The following is a 25,884-nucleotide window of genomic DNA, read 5'->3' as shown; positions in this document are numbered from 1 at the left end:
TAGATGCCACAATTCCACCTCCTCTTTTGTTAAGTCTGCATAAGTCGTAGGTTTGATAATTATTTATGTTGTATGCGTAAATTTCTGTGTCGTTTATTGCAACTTCGGTCAGTATTAGCGCATCTATGTTTATCATGGTATAATTGAGCTGTGTTATCAATGTAGGCCAGTGTTTTTGTATATTTCTTATGTTTGTGTGTATGATTGTGAAGTTGGTGTTGGTGGAAATGTTGTCTGACCATTTCTTCAAAGAGTCAAAGACCTTGAAGTTTATGTTTTCTAACTGGATATGTTCGCCTATGTTTGAGATCTCCATTATATAGTTTTTAAATGAGTTCTCGTCTTATTCTTAAGGATGTGAAAAGTTAGCGTTTTATATTGGTAGGCTGTGTAAGTCGGATTCACTTGTAATTATGTATACTCGAGTGTTTTCATTCATTCTCAAAAATATGTGGGAATTGTTTGTCCACAGGAACTTGTAGTTTTTCTCTGTTTTTGTCTTCCTTGCTTGGTATAGAAGATTTTTGAAGAATGGAGTCCAGTGTTCCGTTATATAGATTGATGGTGGGAGTTTCTTATCAGTTAAGATCGTTGTTGTTGGTCTTATTTTCTTGCTTGCTGTAAGAATGGAGTCTCTCAGATTTCTGTTGGTAAAACGAGCGATGATTAGTGGCGGTCTCTCTTTATTTTTTGGGGGGCCTCGGTTCATAGACGTGATATCAGTGGTTGCGATTTGAATTCCAATTTTGCTGCCGATCAGTTGCATTATGTTGCTTAAGTCTTCTGTATTTTCTTTCGTTATTCCCTCAATTCGAAGTTCTTTTTTTTCTTTCTTTTTGTAGCATGTGTTCCATTTGACACTCGAGTGTGTTTACTTCTTTCCGCAATTCTTGATTTTCGCGTTGGAGTGTTTCTTGCGTTTCTATCGCTATCGTTAATTTCTTCTTTATTTCTCGCACGGTTCCTAACATTTCTATAGAGGTCTCGTTATTGAACTCTATGTAATGTTCATACTCCTCGAATTTTTTGATAATTTGTTCCATGTGTGCATTTAATAAGTCTTTCACCATGAGTTTAAATGCATCAAAGTTATCTATAATTTTAGGATCTGGAAGCGCCTTACCTTGATGTGCGTCGTTACTATTCTTTCGTATCTGGTCTTTGTTTTTGGTTTTCTCACGAACACTGTTGACATTGCCATTAGGTCTGTTTCACGGCTCCTTTTGCTTTCCACGTGCTTTCTGAGATTCCTGAAGAGTGAAAGTGTTGTTTTTTGTTACATCCGGAACAATGCGGCCTGTCCCCTTCATCGCTTAATGGCTTATTGCATTTGTTACAGCTCATTTTGCTCGAACTTCGCTGTCCCGGTGACCTTTAGCTTTTCTTCTCTTTAGCGACTATAGTTCGACTTTTAAAATGGCGACGTCCTTTGTTCTTCGTTGGCTGGTGACTGCAGTACATTCTATGAACTTCCAACACTGAAAATTTGAATCTTACTTATCCGATTTTGGTAATTTGAACGTCCCTGTCTTCAGCGTGACTGGTAGAATTAAATAGTAGCACTTTCAAGTTGGAAACATGGGTTAAATAACACTTTAAACCTATAAAGCCAGGAGCAGTGATACAGCATACGTGCATCCGCCTGCCTACACAGCGCCCTCTGTGTAATAATAATAATAACAACAACAATAACAACAACAACAACAACAATAATAATAATTATTATTTATTATTTATTATTATTATTATTATTATGATATCATTAAAACTAAGTCTTTAGATCTCGAACTGATGTCTTCATTATATAAATCTTGAAATCATTTGGTTAGGTCTTGTTGCATAAATAAACGATGCTATTTCAGAATAGCTGGTTTTTCAAGGAATTGTTTTGGGGTAATAATAAGGAAGGGATAAGGAATAATAAAAAAAATAATAATATTTATTCTAGCAGCTCAAGAACAGGCATTACAAACAAATGCAATGAAAACGAAAATTCTGAACATCAATAATAACAGCAAATGCAGATTATCCGATCAGAGAGATGAGACTGTAGAACATCTAATCAGTGCCTGTAGCAAAACAGCTCAAACTGACTCTAAATACCCCCATGATCAAGTGGCCAAAATAGTTCATGGCATGTATGCAAAAAATATAGCTTTCCTACTTCTGATAACTGGTGGCAGCATAAAACAGAGACTGCATTGGAAAACGAAACAGTACAAATTCTCTGGAACTTTAGAATACAAACTGATCGACATTTGGAACACCTGACATCACAATTATCGAACATCGACAGGTATGGATTATCGATATTTCAGTACCCAGTGATAACAACATCAACAACAAAGAACTGGAAAAAAATACTAAATATCGAGATCTGGCAATCGAAGTTGGCCGCCTGTGGCTTAAACACATCAGAGACATTCCAATAGTTATTGGTGCACTTGATGCAACTTCAAAGAAGCTGTCCAACTATTTACAGCAGTTAAAAATCAGTGAAGTGTCCCCATATGACCTACAAAAACAGCATTACTTGGAACAGTCCATATTTTATGACGTTTTCTTAGATTTCTTAGATTCTTGGGCAGAATCTGAATTGTTCTGAATCACCAGTCAAATTTTTATTTATATGATATCTTGTTTAGACTGTGTATCAATTATGTGAATAAAATAATAATAATAATAATAATAATAATAATAAATAGAAATATCCCCTAACTTGCAGAAAATATTTAAAATTTTTCCTAAATGACAAACAACGGTGAAAAAATATTTGTGAATTATTTGAAGCGTTCTCCATTCAGTTACTTACCTCCGGTATCTTCTTGAAGATTCTGAATTCCCCATCGTAGGATACCTCTCTAGAATTAGAAAAGATTTGCAATAAAAACTATCATTGTCATTTTAGTTGTTATTCAATTCAAATTATTGCTGTGAAAATATCATATTAACGATTTGAGTAACTCTCTAAAACTGTGATTTGTTAACAGCACAAATTAAGCCCCATTCCCGTTGGACATATTTAACTGAAGTATCAGTGCCAGCGGAACACTGGGATTCTAATCAGAAAGATGGGAAGCTGTCTTTTCAGGTTGTAATGGGAACCCATTCTGAATAGCATCGCTTCACATGGACTGCTTCTGCTTAGGAAAACATGCTGTAGAAAAAAGATTGCTGCTGGCCTGGAGTTATGTGAAGAGCGCGGTCGGTGGGAATGATGGCCGTCATTCCAACTAAGAACATCTGTTAGAGTAGGTGTGCCTCTCGAGAGAGCAAAAGCAAAACAGATGATGAAAAAACATCAAGATCTGTTCAAATTCCAACGGAGAGAAAACACAACAATATTATTATTATTATTATTATTATTACACGAGGGATTCCAAAGACTCATCAAGAGAGGGCACCTGCTCCATAACTCTGTTTCCACAACTCCTCCACCAACTGACTGCAACTAGGAGAAAATTGCACATGAAATCAAGATCAACTATAATGAAGTTGATAATGACGCTACACATCATGTTGCTAGTGGGCAGAAAAACAGTCTAAAGTTTATCGTTATAAAATTTAAAAAGAAAGCGATCGGAGACAAACCACTGGATGGAAACAAAACTACCAAATATAGACTAAGTATAACTGATATATGTGAAAATTTTAAGGAGAGTAAACTATATTTAAACCATGCTGATTGGATTTTAATGGTATAGATGCAAAAACAGATTGATAAGAAAATAACTATTTATTAGCTTAAATGCTAATATTTCACTGGAATTATATCCAGCATCTTCAGAGCATACAAACAAAGTTTTTATGGTAGCAAGATAACCGCAATCTGGTGTAACAGTTGGACTAATATGAGTAATTGTAGCGTGCAACACAAAGACTAAAGTCCTAATTAGGTGCCATCTAAGTTAAAAAAAAGAAAAAGATATTAATTTGGTCTTAGGATGACTGTATCACAAATCTTTGGTAGATTTTTACAGCCATACTTGTTGAGGTTTGAGTATGTTTCAGGGCTTCTGTTGATTCCAAGAGCAACCTCTCTGACTTGTAAAATCTTCTGTGCAGTACTTTTGTTTTTTGGGAAACGTTACACAGGAAGTGGTTTGATATCCTTGGCTACTTCCAAAGAAGAGTTGACTACGAACTGGACCTTGGTGATTGTTATATTCTGAAATGCAAAGATGGGAAACTAATGCTCATTGATACAGGAGCTTGTAGATGTAAAGTTTTCTCCATTAGTTGTGAAGAAGCTGAGAGATTTTCACCAAAAATATACGACATTGATAATCATTTACTATTTTTGGAAACTGAATTACAAGCAATTCATATCATGGAAACATTATTGCTAATCATCTAAATTCATCAATGGGAAAATTAGACTTACAAGATTTTATTCAATTCGATAAAGATTCTTTATTTTCGAACATTTATGAACATTTTGTAAAAACTGCTTTTGTGTAGTTGGTGACAAAAGAATACACAGAAAGTTTGGGGAGGCATGGTGTCATTTCCAGACTAACGCAATAACAAACGTATGGATCTGTGCTTACTATGGTATCCGTCTTAAGACTCTTTTGCATGACCAAATATTTTGATGTAATGTATCCGAGAAACAGTGAGTAATGAACATTTTCTTTATTGAACTCTTTGGAAAAAGTGTAAACTGAATATTGTGAAATACGTTTAGATAATTATATGTTTTTTTAACTTTCTTCTGTGAATATACTTATAATTAGTATTTCAGCAAAATAAAATATGCAACTGTAAACTTAAATGAACAAAGATGTGTGTTGTTGTTGTTGTTGTGTTTTTGCGCAGTGAAATTTTTACTCAGTTATTCTGATTAGAATTTGATATATAAATCCATAACTTTATATATAAATCCAGAACAAATCTGAAAATAAACCCCAACTCAACATCACCAGAGTTAAAGATCGGTACAATCAACGTAAGAAGCCTGAATGGCAAAGAAATGGAGCTAGCTGAGGAATTAGATAAGTACCAGATCGACATAATAGGGGTGACTGAAACAAAAAAGACCAAAACTGGTGAGATCTTTCTGAGCAATAAATACAAAATGTTATATTCAGGCAATGACAATCAAGGAAAAGAAGGAGTAGCCATAGTATTCAACACAAAATACGAGGCTAATCTTCTTGAGTGGCAGTCAGTCTCAAGTAGAGTAATGTGGGCAAATATGAGAATGGGGAACTGGACAATGAGACTTATTTGTGCCTATGGTCCCACAGAAGGTTCTACTAAGGTAGAAGTGGAGGAATTTTTTGAGGCTTTAGAAAAAGCAACTGACACAATGAAAAATGAAAAGTTGGTCCTTGTTGGGGATCTAAATAGCAGAGTAGGAAATGATTGTGAGACATACAAAAATATTTTGGGAAAATTTGGAGAAAAGAGCAAAGCTAATAATAATGGCAAATATCTGTTGGATTTCTGCTCAGGACATGGACTGGTTATTACTAACACCATGTTCCAACATAAAAATGTGCACAAATTCACATGGAGAGAAGAGGCTAGGAATAAGAAAAGTCTCATTGACTATGTTATTGTTGATAGTGATGTTTTCTCCCTGGTGCAGGACACCAGAGTGTACAGAGGAATTGAAATTGGAAGTGATCACTATTTAGTCTTGAACAGGATAAAATTGAATTTCATATTGAAAAGAATAACATGTAAGAAAGTTTTAAAGCGAATAAAAGTTGAGCAGCTCTCAGATGTGAGCAGTAGACTAAAATACACAAAGATTATTGAAGGAAAAATGAAAGAGTTTGAGAACAGGAATCAAACCTTGGAGATTCAGTGGCAAACTCTGAAGAAAACATTGATTGATTCTGCCAGAGAGGCATGTGGTGAGGTTGTTTGTAAGGATAAAAAAATCAGAACTCCTTGGTGGACACAGGAGGTTAAAGAGGCAGTGAAGGAAAAGAAGAAAGCATACCAAAAGTTCCTGTAAAATAAGTCAGCTTGTGCTCTTAGAGAATATAGAGACAAATGCAAGAATGCTAAACACTCTGTAAAACTAGCTAAACAAAAGTCATGGGAGGACTTTGGCAAGAATATAGAAAATAAATATCAAGAAGGTGGCAAAATATTCTGGAGGTTGTTGAAGAAGCTTAAGAATGGAGGAAAGAGTGCTATAAAAGGAATTAGAGATGATAAAGGTGACATGAAAACGGGAGAAAAAGATATCCTTGAGGTATGGAGTAATTACTTTGAAAAACTGCTAAATGAAACAAGCAGTGATAACAGCACAGTGGTAACCCAAAACCATGACTTAAACTCTTAAAAGTTTGGTATTGAAAAAAGGTTTCTACTCTGCAGATAACACAAATACAAATTTTTGCTTTTCTCCACAAAAAGTAAGATAAAAACATCAAAATCATATCCACCAGCATGCAAAATCATGTCTGTGAGTCATCTGCACGAATTTTCATTTTTGAAGGAACAGTCAGGATAGGGTTGGGTAAGGTAAACAGTACTATAAGGAAAAAGAATTGAGTTGAGTGACTTTGGACTTAAGGCAGTCCTTCATCCAATGCAGCTATTGTATTGAGTTGTAGTGTTTTGTGTCCAGTAAAGTAAAAATAATAGGTGAGCGACAAAAGTCTTTGAAAGTTTCTTTGTGTAAAGTTCTAACTGTTTGGAATTCTATAAAAAAAAAGAAAGTTAACATTAAATATGAGATTAGAGCTAATAATCACCGAAATAATAATAAACAACTATTTATTTGTAGTACCAATGAAGTAATTTAAGAAGATGAATGAAGGAAAAAGAAATCGAAAAATCTACAGTGGGAGAAAAATACGAAGTTTCAGTTATCATTGATATAATTGATTGTCAATTTCTTTTGAATAAGATTTCAAATTTATTTCCTAAACAAATTGGTATTTCTGATGGAATTATTTTAAGATGTGTGTTGATAAAATCACATTGTAGTTGGAATGAATTACCTGAAAGAGTTAAAATACAGAATTCTTGGATAATAAAATATAACCATCAGCTGAAGTGGGAAATTGGTTCTCTATCTCTGGACAAACTAAGAAATTGGATCATAGAATCAACATCCAAATATCAAATATTACTCACCAAAGGAAGAGAAAAATAAAAAAAAACATTAACCATTTTAATAGACAGTCCAGTTTTTGATTTAAATGATCTGGGTTTCACTAAACATGAAAACATAACGTGTACTTTTAAATGCTTTTGGAAACATGACGAAGGATTTCGTGGTTAAAATAATGCTCAAAAATATATGTATTGGTTTAACAAAATAAAAATGTAACCCTCAATTCTTCTACAGTAACAAATTCCCATGAGCACAAATGAATAAATATTCAGATGAGAGTTACATTGTCGAAAACCATGTGATGTCAATTCTTCAACCTGGGAAGAACCTTTGAACAACACCAAAAATTTAACATTAACAAGATTAAGAAACAAAAAATATACTTTATTTTTCACTTTATTTATTTTCCACATGTTAGATTCAGTAAATACAATTTTTAAATAATATTTCACTCAAATAAAAGGTAACATACTAATATTCATTTGAAATAATTAGAAATATTTTTGGTGGCAAAAGAATTTTCTAATAAGAAATCGCTAATGAGAGATCCAATACAATCAGAGAATATCACGCATAGGCACAACGAAAAAGTGATGGGAAATGAGACACATCTTTAAGATAACACAAATGAAAATCAACAGCATGGGGAAAAATAAATTCACACATATTTATTTTGCTCAGTTATTCTGGTTAGACATGTAGTTAAACTGAATTTTAAAAGTAAATTAGAGAAAAATATCCAGTCCATTTGAAAAAAAATATAGATCCATATCAATAATCTTCGCTTCATGAAATGGGAAGTTACTGGTCGCTGGTGGATATTAGTCATGAAAAATACACGTCGCGTTTATGCACTCACCACCATGGGGAAAAACACAGCATGATCCAGTGTGAATTTCAGTCTGTTTTACAAAACGAACTGAAATCTAAAGAAAGAAGTAGTCAACTCGATTTTTATTTTCAGGTTGTTTACAGAAATTTCATTCTTTCAACACATGTGTTTTTGTGTGTGTTGTGCTGTGGATAGAATGTTATAATTAAACTATTTTGGAATATCTATTGGCACTGAGAAGACCACCCAGTCTGGAGAGAATGTAAGTTAATCTAAATTATCATTACAATTTTTCTAGACTACATGCAAAAGTTCTTGTAATCCATTAAATCTTCCATTTATTTTTTAATTTATTTAAAAAAATGCCATTTGGTTTTTATTCAAAAAAACTCATTTTATTTCTAATGGCTGCTGCCATTCTTGACTCTAAACTAAGAATTCCCGTACTCGTCTATCGAGAAGAAAAACGTATGTGTGTGTGTGTGTGTGTGTGTGTGTGTGTGTGTGTGTGTGTTTGAGGGGGACACCTGTGATAGTTTGTAATTAATTATTCAGAAAATGATTTTAGTTTAGAGTGAAAAGATGGCTGCAGCCATCTTTTCACTCTAAACTAAAATTCCCATACTCAATAACAGGAATGAAATACCCCAAACCTATATTCGAAAAAAATTTGTAATGCCAACTATAGACAACCAAACAGAAAACGGGATGTCAATGACAGATGTATGTCACCCTGGAAAATTCCAAGATATCATAACTCAAAAACATCACCCACAAGCCCATACGCGAACAAAAACACAATATGTGATGTCTCTGACACATATGTTCCACAGAAATTTCCAAACTCATAACATCACGATTCCTTATCTCTAACCACCCTCACAAGGCATTACACAAACCAAACACACGAGAGGATGTCACTGACAGATGAGGAACCCAGCGAAATTCCAAACCTTCCATACTCTATCTTATTACTATCCATCACCCGCAATGCCATACACAAATCATACACTTATCTACATCTCATAACAACACACATCCATGACACTGACGTCGCTTCCCAGAATCACCCTAACCCCATTTGCTTTAAAGTGTCCCACCAATCATGGCACGAATCCTTATCCACTAATATATATTCTTTTTCCATTCAAAACAATGATGTCACTTATTCACAACTAACAAATTACATCACTTATCTACATCTGATAGCAGCACACATACATGACACTGACTTTGCTTCCCCATACACTCTACCCCTATTTAGTTAAACTTCTCACCAATCACGACACGATTCCTTATCTCTAACCATTACCCACAATTCCATAGGCAAACCAAACAACACCATGTGATGTACCTGACACATATGTTCCCCAACAGTTTGGAAAAATTCCAAACATTTCAAACTGATGATGTCACGCCACACCTTCCTCAGCATGACGTCAATGATCTCATCACAGAACGATGTCACGAATACTTATCTTATCTTGATCTTGATCTGATTCAAAGTGCCCATCATACTACTGGCATCGTTGCGAACTTATCATCAGCAATCTTAAAGAAGCCACGAGTGCTTTAAGTAGGGGACACAATTTTGCCATTACTCCTAAAGAAGTTGCAAAAGCCAAAATAATGGCTTCTGTTGAACGTGGGATATATGACCTGCCTCCAGCAATAGCCAGTAATATTAGATTAGACATGGCCAACATCCTAATCCATTTTAAGCCTCCTAAAAATAATATCCCACATAAGGAAATGACGTCATCACCAAACGCTAATCCCAAAAAAGCAGTATAGAGAACAAAGAGAGACATTTTGCATAAAAGGAGATTGTGGCTCAAAGCATTTTCTTCTATTGGTCACCAAGGCTTTTTGTTCCGGTCGTTGAGGCTTTCCCATTCCCGTCACTGAAACTCTTCTCCTGTCATCTGTTTTCGTCTCCAGATCGCAGCAGCCCGATTTCCACATCGATGGCTCTCAAATTTTAGTTGGAGACAAGGAGCTTTCGATGCTTCATGTTGGGCAGCCATAATCAATCAATTAAGAGATTTAAAATGTCCAAAAATTTACTCGATCTTACAAAAAATTGTTGGGATGTCTTTCTAAATATACAAAATGAATTCGTTTACGGCTCATACCATTTTTGCAGAAAATGTTGTGATATTTTCAGCTATTTTGCCTAGTTAAAGTTAGTTTGCAGCTTAGCATCATTCTACATCTCTAGAAAGAGTGATATCTAGTGTTAAGGAAAAAAACAATAAATCGATAATTTCGACTGACTGCAGGAGCCCTAAACTATCACGAGAAAGTGCAGTTTCTGTGGACATCTGACCTATGGTTCAAATCGTTGAACGATAGTTGTTTCAGATGTCGAATAAACTGTAGATTACTAAGTGTGTGCGTGTGTGTGTGTGTGTGTGTGTGTGTGGTGTTTTCGTTTTCTTCCCAACAGTAACCCTACCAGGAGGTTATTTATTGTTTATCGTATGGCAATCTACATAAAGTTATAAAAGTACATTTACAAAAATGGGTACAGATATGTAAAAAGTAAAATAAAAAAGTGTAAATGATAAATAATTACAGTAAAACAGGCAGTTACAGGTTTGACGGACAAAGCACTTATAAGTTAAGATCATGTTCTCTGATCCAGTCTATAGAAGGCGGTGTCGCCTCTAGGAAGTCGCTCCTTTGACTCGTATATGCGCGAAGACTGCACTCAATGCAAATATGATGGATTGATTGTTTCGGGTGTCCACAGTCACACTCCGGTGAGGGAAATTTCTTCTGCCTGTACAGAAAATTTGCACATCTTCTATGGCGTACGAATCCTGTTCAGTGTTATCTATGTCTTTCCAATTCCATACCCGGGATACAGGGGCATGCCGGCCATATGTGCAATGTGTGCAACGCACACAGGCGCCAAGATAGTATAAAGGCGCCAAAGAGGAGAAAATACTTTAAAAAAAAAAAACGTTTTTTTAAAGTGATTTTTTTATTGGAAGGGAGGATAGGGGCACCAACTAAAGTGTTGCACACAGGCGCCAGACACTACTGGCGCCCCCCCTGCCCGGGATGTTGAGGCAGCAACATGCCGGCAGGGGCAGGATGTTGAGGCAGCAACTATCAAACTAAATTTCGAGTTGGGCATTAGTATTTATGCTCCACACTCATTTCCATTAATTTTTAGTATTTTAATTAGTCATTCTCAGATGTTTATCTTCACGAAGAGGGGGCTTTCTTGATTTCAATCTGTTAAGCTATAGTTCTGATATGTCATTATGTATAGGCAATTCAGTATTTCTGAGTACTTTGTCATATTCTCGTGACAGAGCATCACTTCTTAGATTTGGTGGTATTATGTTGCTTAGCATTGTAAGCCAATAAATAGGAGTTGTTTTAATGGTTCCAGATATAAGTCGCATGGTGCTGTTAAGCTGACCGTCAATTATCAATGGTAGTATAGCTCCTGTATATATTGTTTTCAGCGCTCATCGGCCTAATCCCTCAATCTCAATTTTCCATCTCTTGTTACTCCTAGGTATTTTAGGTGACTGGCTACCTCGAGAACTTCGACCTTTGGAAAGACCATTATGGGTTGTTTTGATTATTTGAGATGATGTGGAGTATTTTAGTGCAGCGCTTCCCAAACTGTAGGCGCAGCTCCCTTGGGGGCTGTTAGTTTTGTTGAGAAATCTCAGCTATAAGTTGCATTGTGCTGTTAAGCTGACCGTCAATTATCAATGGTAGTATAGCTCCTGTATATATTGTTTTCAGCGCTCATCGGCCTAATCCCTCAATCCAAGCTGACTTAGCTAGAAGGTTTACTACTTGTAAGCTTTTTCAGCAACATATGAGATGTGATTAATGAAGGAAAGTATTCCCATCTCTTGTTACTTCTAGGTATTTCAGCTGACTGGCTACCTCGAGAACTTCGCCCTTTTGGAAGACCATTACCTGTTGTTTTGATTATTTGCGACAGATGTGGTGTACTTTAGATCAGCGCTTCCCAAACTGTTTGCCGCGGATCCCTTTCAGACCGTTAGTTTTGTTGAGAAGGCCGTGAAATAATGAAAACAAATTTAAAATGTTTTAAGACTGTGTCATGTCAAATGTGTATGTAAGATGCTAAAAGTATAATATTTGCATTTGATTTTTGCAATATTCGCTGTGTATGTTTTGTATTGAATATAAATACAACAAATATTATAATAATATATGTCTATAATACGAAGTTTGTTTTCGATGGAGCCGTGAAATATTTTAATGTTTCCAAGGGGCTTTTACATCCAAACGTTTGGGAAGCACTGCTTTAGACTTAGTGCTAGCGAAGGTGATTTCTTCTCGCGTGTCCACTCTGCCATTTTGAAGAGTTCTTTGTTGGTCGTTACCTCAAAATGTAAGCTGTCGCGTGACCGAAACATTCTCATCGCATCATCGGCGAAAGATATTATTTTTTTTTTCGGTAGTGAACAAAATCTTAATAGCGAATCGTACTGGATGTTCCAGAAATCTGCTGACAGCCTCGTTTGACTTCTTTCGTTATAACTGTGGTCCTTAATGTCTTGGTGCTGTTCTGTCTGTAAAATAATTTTTTGTAAGGTTGAATAGGTTTTTCTGGACATTTTAAATCTTTTAATTGATTGATTATGGATGGCCACTGTGCAGCATCGAAGGCTCCTCGCACATCATGTGAGATCAATAGGGAATCCTTTTTATTGCTGTATATTGTTTTCAGTGAACTCTTTAACTTCCATAATTGCGTCTACTCTGCTGGACGGAGGTCTAAATGCATTTTGATTGCTGCTTAATAGGTTTCTTGAGTAGACATAGTGCATTATTCGGTTTATCAGAAGTTTTTCTAGTCCTTACCAGCAACGTCTATGAGACTGATTTATCTGTATTTGTTATCTTCGTCGGGTGTTTCTTTCCCTAGTTTGATTATAGGGATAATTTTAGAGCGTTTCCATATTAAAGGAAACCCTCTTTTTAGGTATTCGTTGTAAACCGTTGCTATGAATTAGGGGAATTCGACAACGTTTTTAGGAGTATATCGGGGGTTATTCCATTCTCTCGAGGAGTTTTTTTTGGATCCATTAATCGTAATACTGACTCGATTTCATTAGTTGCAAATAAGTCGTCGCTAGGAGTGTCAATGACTGTTTTCATTCTTTGTAAGTTTCGTGGATTTCTTCATCTGTTGATTGGTGGTTATCAGGAATAAACTTATTTATCATAATAGCTGCGTTAATGCTAAGTTTTTAGTGTAAGAGCCATCCGTTTTCTTAATGATTGACGTGTTGCCTTATTCTTGCTTGCTGATAGTTTATATATGCAAGTCCAAATGTATAATCTTTATAGATATAACTTCATAGTAGTCAAATTGGGGGAAAGTAAAAGCATCCAATTGGAAACCAATAAATCCTGGCTTCCCGCAAGGCTGCCTTTTATCACCATTACTATCACATTTTATCACTATATATATATATAGGATTAAATAATAAAGGATTAAAACCGAAATTATAATTTCGTGGCATCTGTTATAATAGAACAAAGTAAAAAACTTTTAAAGTTTTTTTTTTTTTTAGTTTGGTTCCTCTACAATCTTACAAAGAAGAAGAAAATTATTGTAGTAATCGAATTCAAAAGCAATGCACAGCAATTCGAATAATTAATCAAGTCAAAAAAACTACAAAGATATATCAGAAATAAAGCATAAAAGACGTTGTTTTTGAGGCACTTTTGCCATAAGATTATCATAAAAACACGACAACATAAGGAAAAAGGGAATAATACATTTATTTAAAATGCATTATTCACTCTTTTCCTTGTGTTATAGAGCTAAATTTTATGATAATATAAGATATTGGTGAGACTATCAGAAAAAGCGTGAACTCTCATAAAACAAAAAGATGGACAACTGCTTAATACAGTTGCAAATGAAATTTGGCAAGAAGTGAAAGATATACATTTCTGGACCGGATGAAAAACAAAAATACAGTATAATGAATAATCTAAATACGACACCTATAATACATACAGTAGTATATCTAGCAGTGTTGAAGAAAATAATTACTGATAACAACTATTGTCTTAGGTTAATATTCCCTGGAGGTCTCAGATAATAATAATAATAATAATAATAAATTTTTTTGTACTATCTTGCTATACATAGAGATTTTTTGTGTGATTGTCCCTAGGAAGCACACGCATATGCGTGGTGAAACCGTAAGTAATCTGAAATTATTTTCAGAATACTTACGGTTTCAACTTGAATGTGAATAAACACAAACAAAACTTAATATCGGCGTGAACTGTTAAATATTTGGACATTTTATTATATGGATGATTAAATCAGAGTATTTCAGCGAAACAGTCTTCTTGAACAAAGTCTGTTTAAAAAAATGGGGAGGGGGGGGTAATTAGACAAAATTTTATATACGCATACGCAACGATTCTGATACTTCTTCCAGGCTGATACAATATTTCAGTGCATGAAGGATTTTAATATCTTCTTTTGTTCTTTTTTTTTTTCATCTCAACACTTTCGTTGTTTCTTTTTTATTGATAATAATAAAATGAAATATGGAGGTTCGCTTTCATTTTCTTCAGCCATTAAAAACAGAATATAGTTATATGATAAAAAAGAACTACCTACATATAGAAATATATAAAAAATATTTATATGTATTTTATATAACGATATATAATATATATATGTGTATAAACCGGCCTTATTTTCTTATTAGTTCTATATTCTTCTTATCATATACATCCCTAGTAGTGTATATATTATGCTTGTTTGCAATCAATAGCAAGTGTTATACTGATGTTCACGACGAACATCGACTGTTGTTTTCTGATCGGATATTGTGGCAATTCATCACGAGCACAAACTCCTAAACCCAATTTTTTCGTGGTGGGGTCTAACTCTAGTATGCTGACTAATTGTTCAGTGTTCAGAGTCCAGTAACACAGAACGATCCTTTGTTACGAATAACGTACACTCGAATTCTGCATAAACAACCACTGTGATGTTTTCAGGAAGTGGTTCAGGAAATTTAACTTCGAGTCGCACTCTTCATTTTCTTAATAGGCTAAATAGGGGGAAACGGCATTTTGATCTGGCGATAAGTGAAATCCACAGAGAACGTTTCCCTTTACGTATTCTTCATAAGAAATGTCATTACCACAGTCTCTGTTCCATTTGCCTAGTGATGTGAACAGTGACACGTAACATCTGCTGTAAAGCCTTTCTTTCAAGTTCAGAGTCAAAGGTTGTGAGGGATACTGAATACCGTCAGCTGTCACTACAAGAAAACTTAGATTGAAATGATGAAAATTAATTAGATTTCAGTTGAAAGTGCCATTAAATCCATCACTTGCGATAAGTCCAATAATTAATCTAGATAGTATTTCACCTAGATACAGATTATCACGTGTGCATCTGACATACCCTTGGGAATCGAAAAATAAGACACTTGCACACGATTGATGGGATATATCATGTTTGACTTGTCTAACACAGACAGGTGAGCCAATTGAATCTTTGAATTTATTTTGACTTTGGGGACAAAAAGTGTAGCCTCTTCAATTTGCACTTTAGACTTAGAATCAGCATTTGCACTCAGTAAACAAAATTCGGGAGAACTGCGAACCATACGAATACGAACAGTAACGTTATTGGTCAAATAACGGTCTTGATGTATGATGTCAGCGTGTATTCGTCCAAGCACCTCGACACTTTTCGATTGGTTAATTCGAGCTTGTCGTCTTCGCATCCTACATTCACTTTTGGTAAACATATCACTAACATTAGCCACATCATCTTTAACAAATAATTCATTTGTCAGTTGACTGTTTTTACCATCTCTGTCATAATTTAGTAGGTTTTCAATATAAGCCCTATAAGTATACGTGTCTGATGCCACATTCACTAGTTTATCTTGGGGAAAAAAGTAAATTTGACTGAACAAAAATGGAAAATGGAAAAAATTATTCACCACACCAACTGAAGAATCTTCGATAGGTTTATTATCATTGTCAGTGATACGCACACGAACACGTAGGTATGCTTTTCCCAAATCCAAGTATTCTTCAGATGTATCTGGTATGCAAAACTCCACAGGACCTCCACTGTCAGTACTGGATACTAGCTGGTAGGGGACATAAGAACATATTTCCACACACACATGTTGACACGAGGGTGGGAAAAAAGATCTAACTGTGACATCATATCCTCAGCAAAAGATGTCATATCGCTTGCGCTTTTTAGTATTCCTTTTTTCTTCTTACTTCCTTGACTTCTCTGAAGTAACCCGCTCTGAGCCTTTTCAGCAATGGTTTTCCCAGCTTCTGATGCTCTGTTTATAAAGGCTCGACGTACGGGTACCCCTTCCAATACATCTCCTATCATATGCTGACCGGCGTTTAAGGCTTGACGACCGATAAATTGAGCTGCAGGTTTTAAAAGTGGACTTAGAAAGGAGAAGGCACTTCTGAAAATGCTACCGAATCCGTACTCACGCTGTATTGGGGGTTCCATAAATATTTGAGCCCCACCTGCCTGCATTGTGTAATATCTGAGATAATCAGTCATTCTTCACTTGTCGAAACTGTAGTTTAACTATTATCTTGCACACCACGAAAGTGGAACAACTCTCCGCTGTCAGAACGAATTTCAATGCTAATTGACTGAAATGTTTGTTTTCGTAACAGATAATAATCAGATTGAGCAAAAACGAAGGAACACTCTTGGTGCTGCACTGATCAACTCGTATCAATGGTGCACATGTATCGCCAACTATCTGTTCTTGGATTAAATCAGAATAAACAAAATATGCGGCTACATCCCTCTTTATATCAACTGGATATTTCACTGTGATTGTGCCTTTCAGTTTAACACCAGTCTAATTAAAACCCAGTAGAAGACACAAACCCGAGGCCTCCTTGGAAAACGAAAGGTTGTAATCTTTTGGGACTGTCAGAGATATGGTGTTGTTTGGGTTCTTTTTTCCAGTAATCACAAAACTCACATCAAACACTGCTTGAAGAAGTTCAGAGGGAGAATTTTAAGTGTCATGGGGAATCCTGTACACTTTGTAAAATCCTTATTTAGACTTTTCGAAAACTTTATTTCCTGTGATGTTGTTGTTGTTGTCCATATTGTTGACTCCTCCTTCAATTGCACGTATCATATGAAACTCATCTTAACAGGAATCTATGTTATTAAATTCTCCCGGAAGATGAATTTCCGGAAGAGCAACTACCCGTTTACCTTTAAGTCTGATTCTCGTGTGGTAATTCCACTTGAAATTTAGTTTGTGTGTTTTTAGTAAACATTTTCATACTGGCATTACTAGGAATGGTTAAGTAAAACATCTTCGCTACGAACCCAAGAATTATACGATGAGCGATAACCGAGCCACTTAACAAAATACTGAACCTTTCCTTTCTGTTTGCGCTGCTTAAGTGCTTGTTTTTTTAAATTTTTTTCAAGTTTTCCAATATTTTTACTCTGAATTCCTGTATATTTTATTATTATATTGTGAAAAATATTTACATCAAAGAATCAATTTATTATTATTATTAGTAGTAGTAGTAATATTAATGATTAATACTATTTTCCCTCATCCTCCTCAATATAATGATTGTTGGTATAGCAATGCTGCTTTACTAAGGAATAATTACAGAACAATATCGATTCTTATTGTCTTTCTTGTCCGATTTGCCTATTTCCAGGAGGAAAAGCCTAGTCATCTCAGTATTAGGCCTACTAACATACCTTCAGTAAATTTATTTATTTATTACATTTATTAATGAAAAAATTTTATTTGGATTCCGTATTTGAAACTTTTACAAAAAATTGTCGAACCCTTCCAGTTTACAGTTCAGCTATAATCGGGGCTACAAAGAAGAGTGTCGAAATTATGTATTACAATACTCGCTGATTTAGCAGAATTCGCAGAAGTTTTTAGAACAAGAAGCTGAATTCACGGTTCAGTTTAAGTTCGAAACGGATCACTTTTATATGACATTTCTGTAAAGAAGTTCCTAAATGATATTAGCAATTCCGCTCCAGCTGGTTGAAATTTAATGAAATTTTTAATTTCAATCGACTAGACTTATTGTGACAAAATTTGGTAGAACGAATTTCTTAGCCTATTCCTCCCCTTATTAACTGCAATTACATGTTTTCGAGGTTATTCGGGAGATAAGTGCATGTGGTATTCCTGTCTTCCCTACAGATAAATTCGCCAACTGTACAATGAAGCAGGATGTACACTTACATTAAATGCTCTAAAATGCAAGAAAATAATTATTACGTTTCAATGACCGTTCCCATATGTTGTCTGCATGGTGAGTAACGTTCCGCATTGTTACCGAACATTTTCTAAACAATAGTTTGTAAGAAAAATGACTTTTCGATGAATTATGAAAGAATTCATCGAAATCTTTTCGGTGAATTGTTTTTTCGATGAATTGCATTTTCAGCGAATTGTCATTCGATGAATTGTAATTCGAGGAATTGGTCATTCGATGAATTGCCTTTTCGACGAATTGCCATTTGTTAAATTGTCGTTCAGCGAATTGTGTATTCCGCGAATTACTTTTTCGATGAATTGCATTTGATGAATTGTCTTTTGATTAACTGTTTTTCGATGAATTTGCCTGTAACTATATATATATATATATATATATATATATGGTGACCAGCTTTTACTCGGTTGTTGTAAATTTGAAAAAATATAGATTTAATGACTTCAAAACCTAGATATCATGAAACAGATTGAAAATCATGAACATGGTTTTTATTTTTCCATTGCAAAAACCACCTTATAACTTTATAGGCAAAAACCGCTAATGTAGTCACTAAAATTCATATGACATTGCTATAAAATGACAAAATTAACTTACCTTTTCTCCAGAAAAACTCATTTTGAAACTAGAATCTTCTGAATGCATACAAAAAATTACCAATAAGAGAAACTCAAATGAAACGAGCGACCCTTTAGTCTATTTATAAAAAAATTAGATCCAATGGAAAACCAATAAGGACAGCATGTGACAATGAGTAACTTAGTTCTCAACAATCAGGCAAGGTCAAATTACGAACCTTTGAACATCAAAATCCTGTATCACCTCGAAAACACTTAGTCACAACAGTAAGCTTGAGTAATACATAATCCTGTGGAAATTTACCTTTGAAGAAACCGTGATACTTATAGGAAAGGAAGTGAAGCGAACAATTTAGGTAGCAACGATCACACAAGGTCAAATCACGAAACCTTTGAAGAAACCGCGATACATATAGGAAGTTATGTGAACAACTTAGTTCTCAGCATCACATGAGGTCAATGCAAACTTTGCTACTTAACACTAGTGTAAACATTAGTCACATCAGAAAGCTTGACTAATACACATCCCTGAGAAAAATTTTACCTTTGAAGAAATCACTATAGGGCTATGAAACCAACATTGACCCAGAAATGAGTCACTCAGTTATCTACAAACAAGGTTAATGAAAACTAACAGTGTGGGAAAATAATTCACACAGAATTTATTTATTTATTTTACTCACTTTTTCTGGTTATAATATGTAGTTAACTGAATTCTAAAGTAAAACCTATAATAAAAAAGTCAACTGGATTTTTGGAGTTGTGTTTGTGTTCTGTGGTGTGAATATATGTTAATAATCAACAATTTGGAATATTCAGAAAACATAGATAGTGCCAAGATGTTCTCATTCTGGAAAGAAATGTAAGTTAAGTTTAACTTAAACATAACAATTGATAATTGTAATTCAATAATCGCTGGTCGTATATTTTTGGTAAACGTAATTCTAATGCTGAACAGTTTTTTGTTTTCATAAGAATAATCATAGGGTATATATTAGAGTATCAACATGGATACATTAGCGATTTTTTATGTCTAATGTGTATGTGCGTGTGTGTGTGTCTGTGTGTGTTCAAGGGACACCAGTACATAATTAATTATTCAGAAAACTCGAAACACGACAGCCATCACGACTTTCTCAAAGAATTCCCACACTTTTACAGGAAAGAAATACCCAAAATGTATTGGAAAATTAGTACAACCATCTATAGAAGAAAAAATTATTTATTGAACTTTAAGATCTTCATTTAGTCAAATCAAAATATTCGGATGAATTATGAATAAAATATGAAGTTGATTAGAATATGAATATAGAAGAAAATACAGATGAGCTATGGAAAAAGAAAAAAGAAAAAGTGTGTGTGATTAAGTGACACCAGTATATAATTAATTATTCAGAAAAGCTCGCAACACTGCCGCCATCACGACTCTACTCTAAGAATTCCCAACTGTTAACAGGAAAGAAATACCCCATAATGTATTGGAAATTAGTACATCCATCCTTAGACAACCAAACAAAACATGATGACAATGACAGATGTGTGTCACCCTGGGAAAATTCCAAGATATCTTATCTCAAAAACATCGCCCACAATTCCATAGCCAAACCAAAATACCATATGATATCACAGCGAGACATATGTTCCCCAGAAATTTCCAAACATATAACGTCACGATTCTTATCTCTAAATTTCATCCCCAAAAACACCACGTGATGTTTCTGACAGAAGGAAGGGGGCCCAGCGAAATTCCAAACATTCCAAATCAATAACAACAAACATTCACGTCACGATTCCTTATCTTATCTTGATCTTGATCTGGTGAGAAGTGTCCCACCAATCACGACACGATTCCTTATACACTAATATATCTCCCTTTCCATTCAAAACAACAACGTCACTTATTTACAACTAACAAATATCATCAATGATATTCATCTGACAACAACAAACATTCACATCACGATTCCTTATCTTATTTTGAACTTTATCAGGATTAAAGTGTCCCACCAATCACGACATGATTCCTTATCTCTAATATATCTCCCTTTTCAATTCAAAACAATAATGTCACTTATTTACAACTAACAAATGATGTCACTTATTTACAAATAACAAATGACGTCACTTATCTACATCTCATAACAACAAACATTCCCATCACCATTCCTTATCTTATCTTGATCTTCATCTGGTTCAAAGTGTCCCACCAATCAAAACACGAATCCTTATCTCTACCATCGCCCATAATCCCATACGCGAACCAAAACACAACAACTGAAGCCATTGACACGTATGCCCACAGGGAAATTCCTAACATTCCAAACCCAAGAAGCCATGCCCACAGTGACGTCAACCAATCACGTCACGATTCCTTATCTTATCTTGATCGTGATCTGGTTTAAAGTGGCCGCACTACTACTGAATACTAAGGAGAAGGAAAACTCTGAAAGTGACGAATTCGAAACATACACTGATGGAAGCAATACCGAAAGGAACGTTGGTTGCTCGTTCACTGCATACAACAGATAGTACATAATACAAGAATGCTGTTCTAGACTGCATCTTCTCTGTTCCAATAACCAAGCAGAACAACTTGCAATAGTTCAGTCACTCACATATCTCCAGGAATTAGAACTAAACACCTCTCAGCAAAAGACAGCAACAATCTACAGCGACAGTAGAAGCAATATAGCGATTATAAAAAACCAGAACAACCATATTGCATTGATAGTACAGACAAGAAATCTGGTTCAAAATCTCACTCTAGAGGGATGGGTAATCAATTTCTGCTGGGTGAAAGTGCATACTGGAATAGCAGCAAATGAGAAAGTGAATCGATTGGCTAAAGAGGCAGCTAGAAACCAATGGCTAGAAACAAGCTACCAGAAATTCTCTCGAAATCTACAATAAAAAACTTGCAGAAGAGAAAAGCGTAGACATGTGGGAAGAAGAATCAAAAACATCAAAAAACAGATGAACAACAAAAGAATTCTTTCCTAGCATCAGAAACAGACTCTGACTAGAAAGACATGCCATTTCTCCAACTTTAACCACGCTACTAATGGGACACGGAAAACTAAGACACTACCTTCACAGATTCCATATCCTGGAATCAGCATCGTGCATTTGCAGTCCATAACCTCAACAGACTGTTGACCACATACTTTACGACTGTCAGCTATTGGGCTCCATCGGGATGCCCCTAATACAATACCTCATGATTTCCAGAGACAAGTGGCCAGTGTCAAGACAGAGACTTATCAAAACTATTACATAGAATTAACTAAATGTGCTAATAAAATCAATTTCCAGTCCCTGTAATTTAACATAAATGTTGTTATTATATGAATTATACTGTACAGTGTTAATATATGTATATATAAAAATCTAAATGTAAATATGAAAAGTGATACAAAGATATAAATAAAAATTTATTTAAGTTAAGGGATATCATATCTCATATTGTTTCTTAGCCGAATAAGAAATTCAAAGTGTTTCATGTCCGAATATAGAAACTATATAAAGTTCGGCGAACATAGAAACTATATTCGGCATGAAACTCTTTGAGTTTCTTATTCAGTTAAGAAACAATATGGGATATAATATCCCTTAACTTAAATAAGTTTATATCACTGATTTGAAGCCTTTGGCTCTTCATTATAATTATAAATAGAAATGTTAATCAGTACCTATAAGCCACATGTAATATAAGCATTGTAATGCCATGGAGCATGTAGCAATAAACTACCTCATGGAAGGGTTACTATTGGGAGGAAAATGGAAAACAAACAAAAAAACAAGCAGTATACAGGTCACTTCTGACAAGATCAAGATCAAAATAAGATAAGGAATCATGATGTGATTCGTTGTTGAGATGATGACATCATTGTGTGTGTGCCATCATGAGGTTGGAATATTGGGAATTTTTCTGGGGAGCATCTGTGTGTGTGTGTGTGATGCCACATTGTTTGTTTCGTTCGTGTATGGAATTATGGGTGATCATTAGAGATAGGGATTCATGCCGTGATTGGTGGTACACTTCTAACAAGATCAAGATCAAGATAAGATAAGGAATCGTGATGTGGGTGTGTGTTGTTGTGAGATGTAGTTAAGTGATGTAATTTGTTAGTTGTAAATAAGTGACGTTATTGTTTTGAATGGAAAACGGAGATATTATTTTGCTGTCGTGATTGGTGGGATATTATGAACAAAATAGGGTTAGGGTGAATGGGGGAAATCAACATCAGTGTTTTGGATGTGTATTGTTATGAGTTGTAGATAAGTAAATGGTTTGCATATGGTATTATGGTGAAAAGATACAGTTTGGAAATGTTTGGAATTTCGATGGGGCCTCCTTCTGTCAAGGACATCACATGGTGTGTTTGGTTCACTTATTGGATTATGTGATGTTTACAGATAAGGATCGTGACGTTATGTGTTTGGAAATTTCTGGGGAACATATGTCTCTCTGTGATATCACATGGTGTTTTGGTTTGCCTATGGAATTATGGTCAATGTTTTTGAGATAAGATATCTTAGAATTTTCCCAGGGTGACATACATTCATGATCGAAGTGATGATTTGGGTTTGGTTGTCTATAAATGGGTGTACTAATTTTTCAATACATTTTGGGGTATTTCTTTCCTGATAAAGGGGGAATTCTTAGAGTAGATTCATGATGATGGCAGTGTTTAGGCTTTTCTGAATAATTTAATTATATGCTGGTGTCCCACAAAGATACACTTTTTTCTGCTCCTATGTTATCACTATCAGTTGGTGGTGACATAACTAAAAGATTATTGACAAGTGACAACCTTGTTTTGAAGTAACGTTATCTTGTTTACTAATGTTTGGGTAATGTTGTTTTGTTTTTAGTTTACATGAAGAGAAAAAACCAAACGGTATTTTAAAAAAATAAATTAAAAATAAAGAGAAACTTAAAAGCTTACAGTAACTTTTTTGTATATAGTCTAGAAATTCTAATGATAATTTAAATTTACTTACAGCCTTTTCAGAATGATTCTTCTTAATGCAAATATATATTCCCAAATAGTTGAATTTTTATCCACACCACAACACACAAAAACACAAACTTGAAAGAATGAAATTTCTGTAATAACCTGAAATACTATTTGGCTTTTGTTACTTATATTTTCTGTCCATTTGGTACACTGTTAATTTCTTAGCATTGGGTCATACTATGTTTTTATTCCAAAGGTGGTGAGCATGACCTCAAGCTGACTTTTCCTGACTAATATATACACGAGTGATTGGTAAACGCTCACACAGACAAGGTTTCTGTAAATAACCAGAAAATATAGTTGATTATATGGTTTAGAATTCCACCTGTTTGGTCCCTTTCGTTTTCTTGGAGACGACTCATTAATTTACGGTTTTAGTTTACGACTTCCATCACACTATGGAATTGTTTGAATTAATCACATCCTGTAATATATGAGTTGCTGTACTGTTCAAAAGGTATAATTTTCCCAAGGTTAGATGTTTCTAAAATACTTACATATGACTAAGTGATTAGCATTCACAGGATTGTGATGACATATATCCTAAAATTATTCATTCCTGATTAAGAATTTTATACACGTATTGTTTTCAAGTTGATGGCCTGTTTGTTTACATTTTGTATATCTAGGAAACTGGACTTTATTTCAAATGAATATTAGCTCTGTAATATATATACTTTGTAATTTGTATGTTACCTTTTATTTGACTGCAATATTATTAACAAATCATATTTACTGGATCTAACATGCAGAAATTTAATAAAGTGAAAAAGTCAGTATTTTTTTTCTTATTCTTCTGATTTAAGATTTGTGCCAATGTTCATAGTGTATAATTTGCCACTGCTGCTTATGTGTAATTCATGTGTTTTTTCTAAATGTGACATTTCAAAAAAAGTTGAACTATGGTTTTTACATAGTTCAACAATGTAAAACTCATTTCCGTTAGTCCCAATCAACTGTTTTCCTCTCAGCCGGACATTTATTTCATAGTAGGGATATTCATATATATATATATATATATATTTTTTTTTTTTTTTTTCAACACAATTCTTATATTAGATATTATTTCCAATGCAAATAAATAATTATTTATTCTTATTTCAAATGAAAATTAGCTCAGAAAGAAAGAAAAAATAAAGAAAAATTGTAAAGAAAAAATGTTTACCCTCAAATAAATATTTATGATCACAGCAAACAAGAAATTCATCAGCTTTTCAAAGTTTTGAAATTTGTGCACATATTGTTTTCATCATTTGGTATCATTTAAATGAAGAATGGGTCAGGCTATTAAGTTTGTTAATGTTTTTTGATTTTTCTCCTCTAATGGCAAGTATTTTTGATATATGCATGTTAATTCATTTTTTATCTGCATGCTCGATACCTTTTTATTTTTTGTCCCTTTTCATGTGAAATATTCTCCACTATAATTCTGCCTATTAATTTAATACCCATTTCCTTTTCAAGAGCTGATACAGTTTCACTGAGTAGATTTTCAAAAAAAAATCTCTGGTTAGTTTGTGGCATGAAATTTCAGAAGGAAAAAAAATGTTATGGTCTTACTTAAATTTGTAGAACACATCAACGACACCCAATTTGTTCATTTAAATTTACACATTTTATTTGAATGAAATATTATTTACAAATTGTAATTACTGAATCTAATATACAGAAAATAAAGAAAGTGAAAAATACAATCCTTTTTTGTTCCTTAATCTTCTTATTGTTAAATTTGCACTGTTGTTCAAATGTTCTTCCCATGCTTGTGGAATTGCCATCATGTGGTTTTTCACAATGTGACTCTTATCTGAAAGTTAACTTACATTTGGTGATCGTTGGGAATTTATTACTGTAGTAAAATTAAGGTTGTTGCATATTTCTTTTTTTTGAAACCAATACATATATTTCTGAACATTATTAAAAGCCCAGAATCTTTAGCTATGTTTCCAAAAGCATTCAAAAGTACATAATGTTTTCACATTTTGGGCATCCAATTTCATTTAAATCAAGAACAGGCCTCCCTATTAACCTTGTTAATGTTTTTGATTTTTCTCTTCCTTT

The 25,884-nt window shown here is 34.3% G+C and overlaps 1 protein-coding gene across 1 annotated transcript in view; it reads right to left on the bottom strand.

The window, feature by feature from the left end:
• Positions 1-25,884, bottom strand: part of LOC150095178 (uncharacterized) — a 251,994-nt gene that overhangs the window by 139,677 nt on the left and 86,433 nt on the right. Inside the window, exon 3 of the mRNA XM_090411216.1 lies at positions 2,813-2,861. Coding sequence (XP_090267342.1) covers positions 2,813-2,861 — 49 coding nt within the window. The remainder of the gene's footprint in view (positions 1-2,812; positions 2,862-25,884) is intronic.

The sequence above is a fragment of the Typopeltis vanoorti genome, chromosome 21 (assembly GCF_054136105.1).
Source record: "Typopeltis vanoorti isolate ZY-2024b chromosome 21, IOZ_Tvanoo_1.0, whole genome shotgun sequence".
Classification (NCBI taxonomy): Eukaryota; Metazoa; Arthropoda; class Arachnida; order Uropygi; family Thelyphonidae; genus Typopeltis; species Typopeltis vanoorti.
The sequence above is the reverse complement of the archived record's forward strand: the minus strand, read 5'-3'. Positions and strand labels throughout refer to the sequence as shown.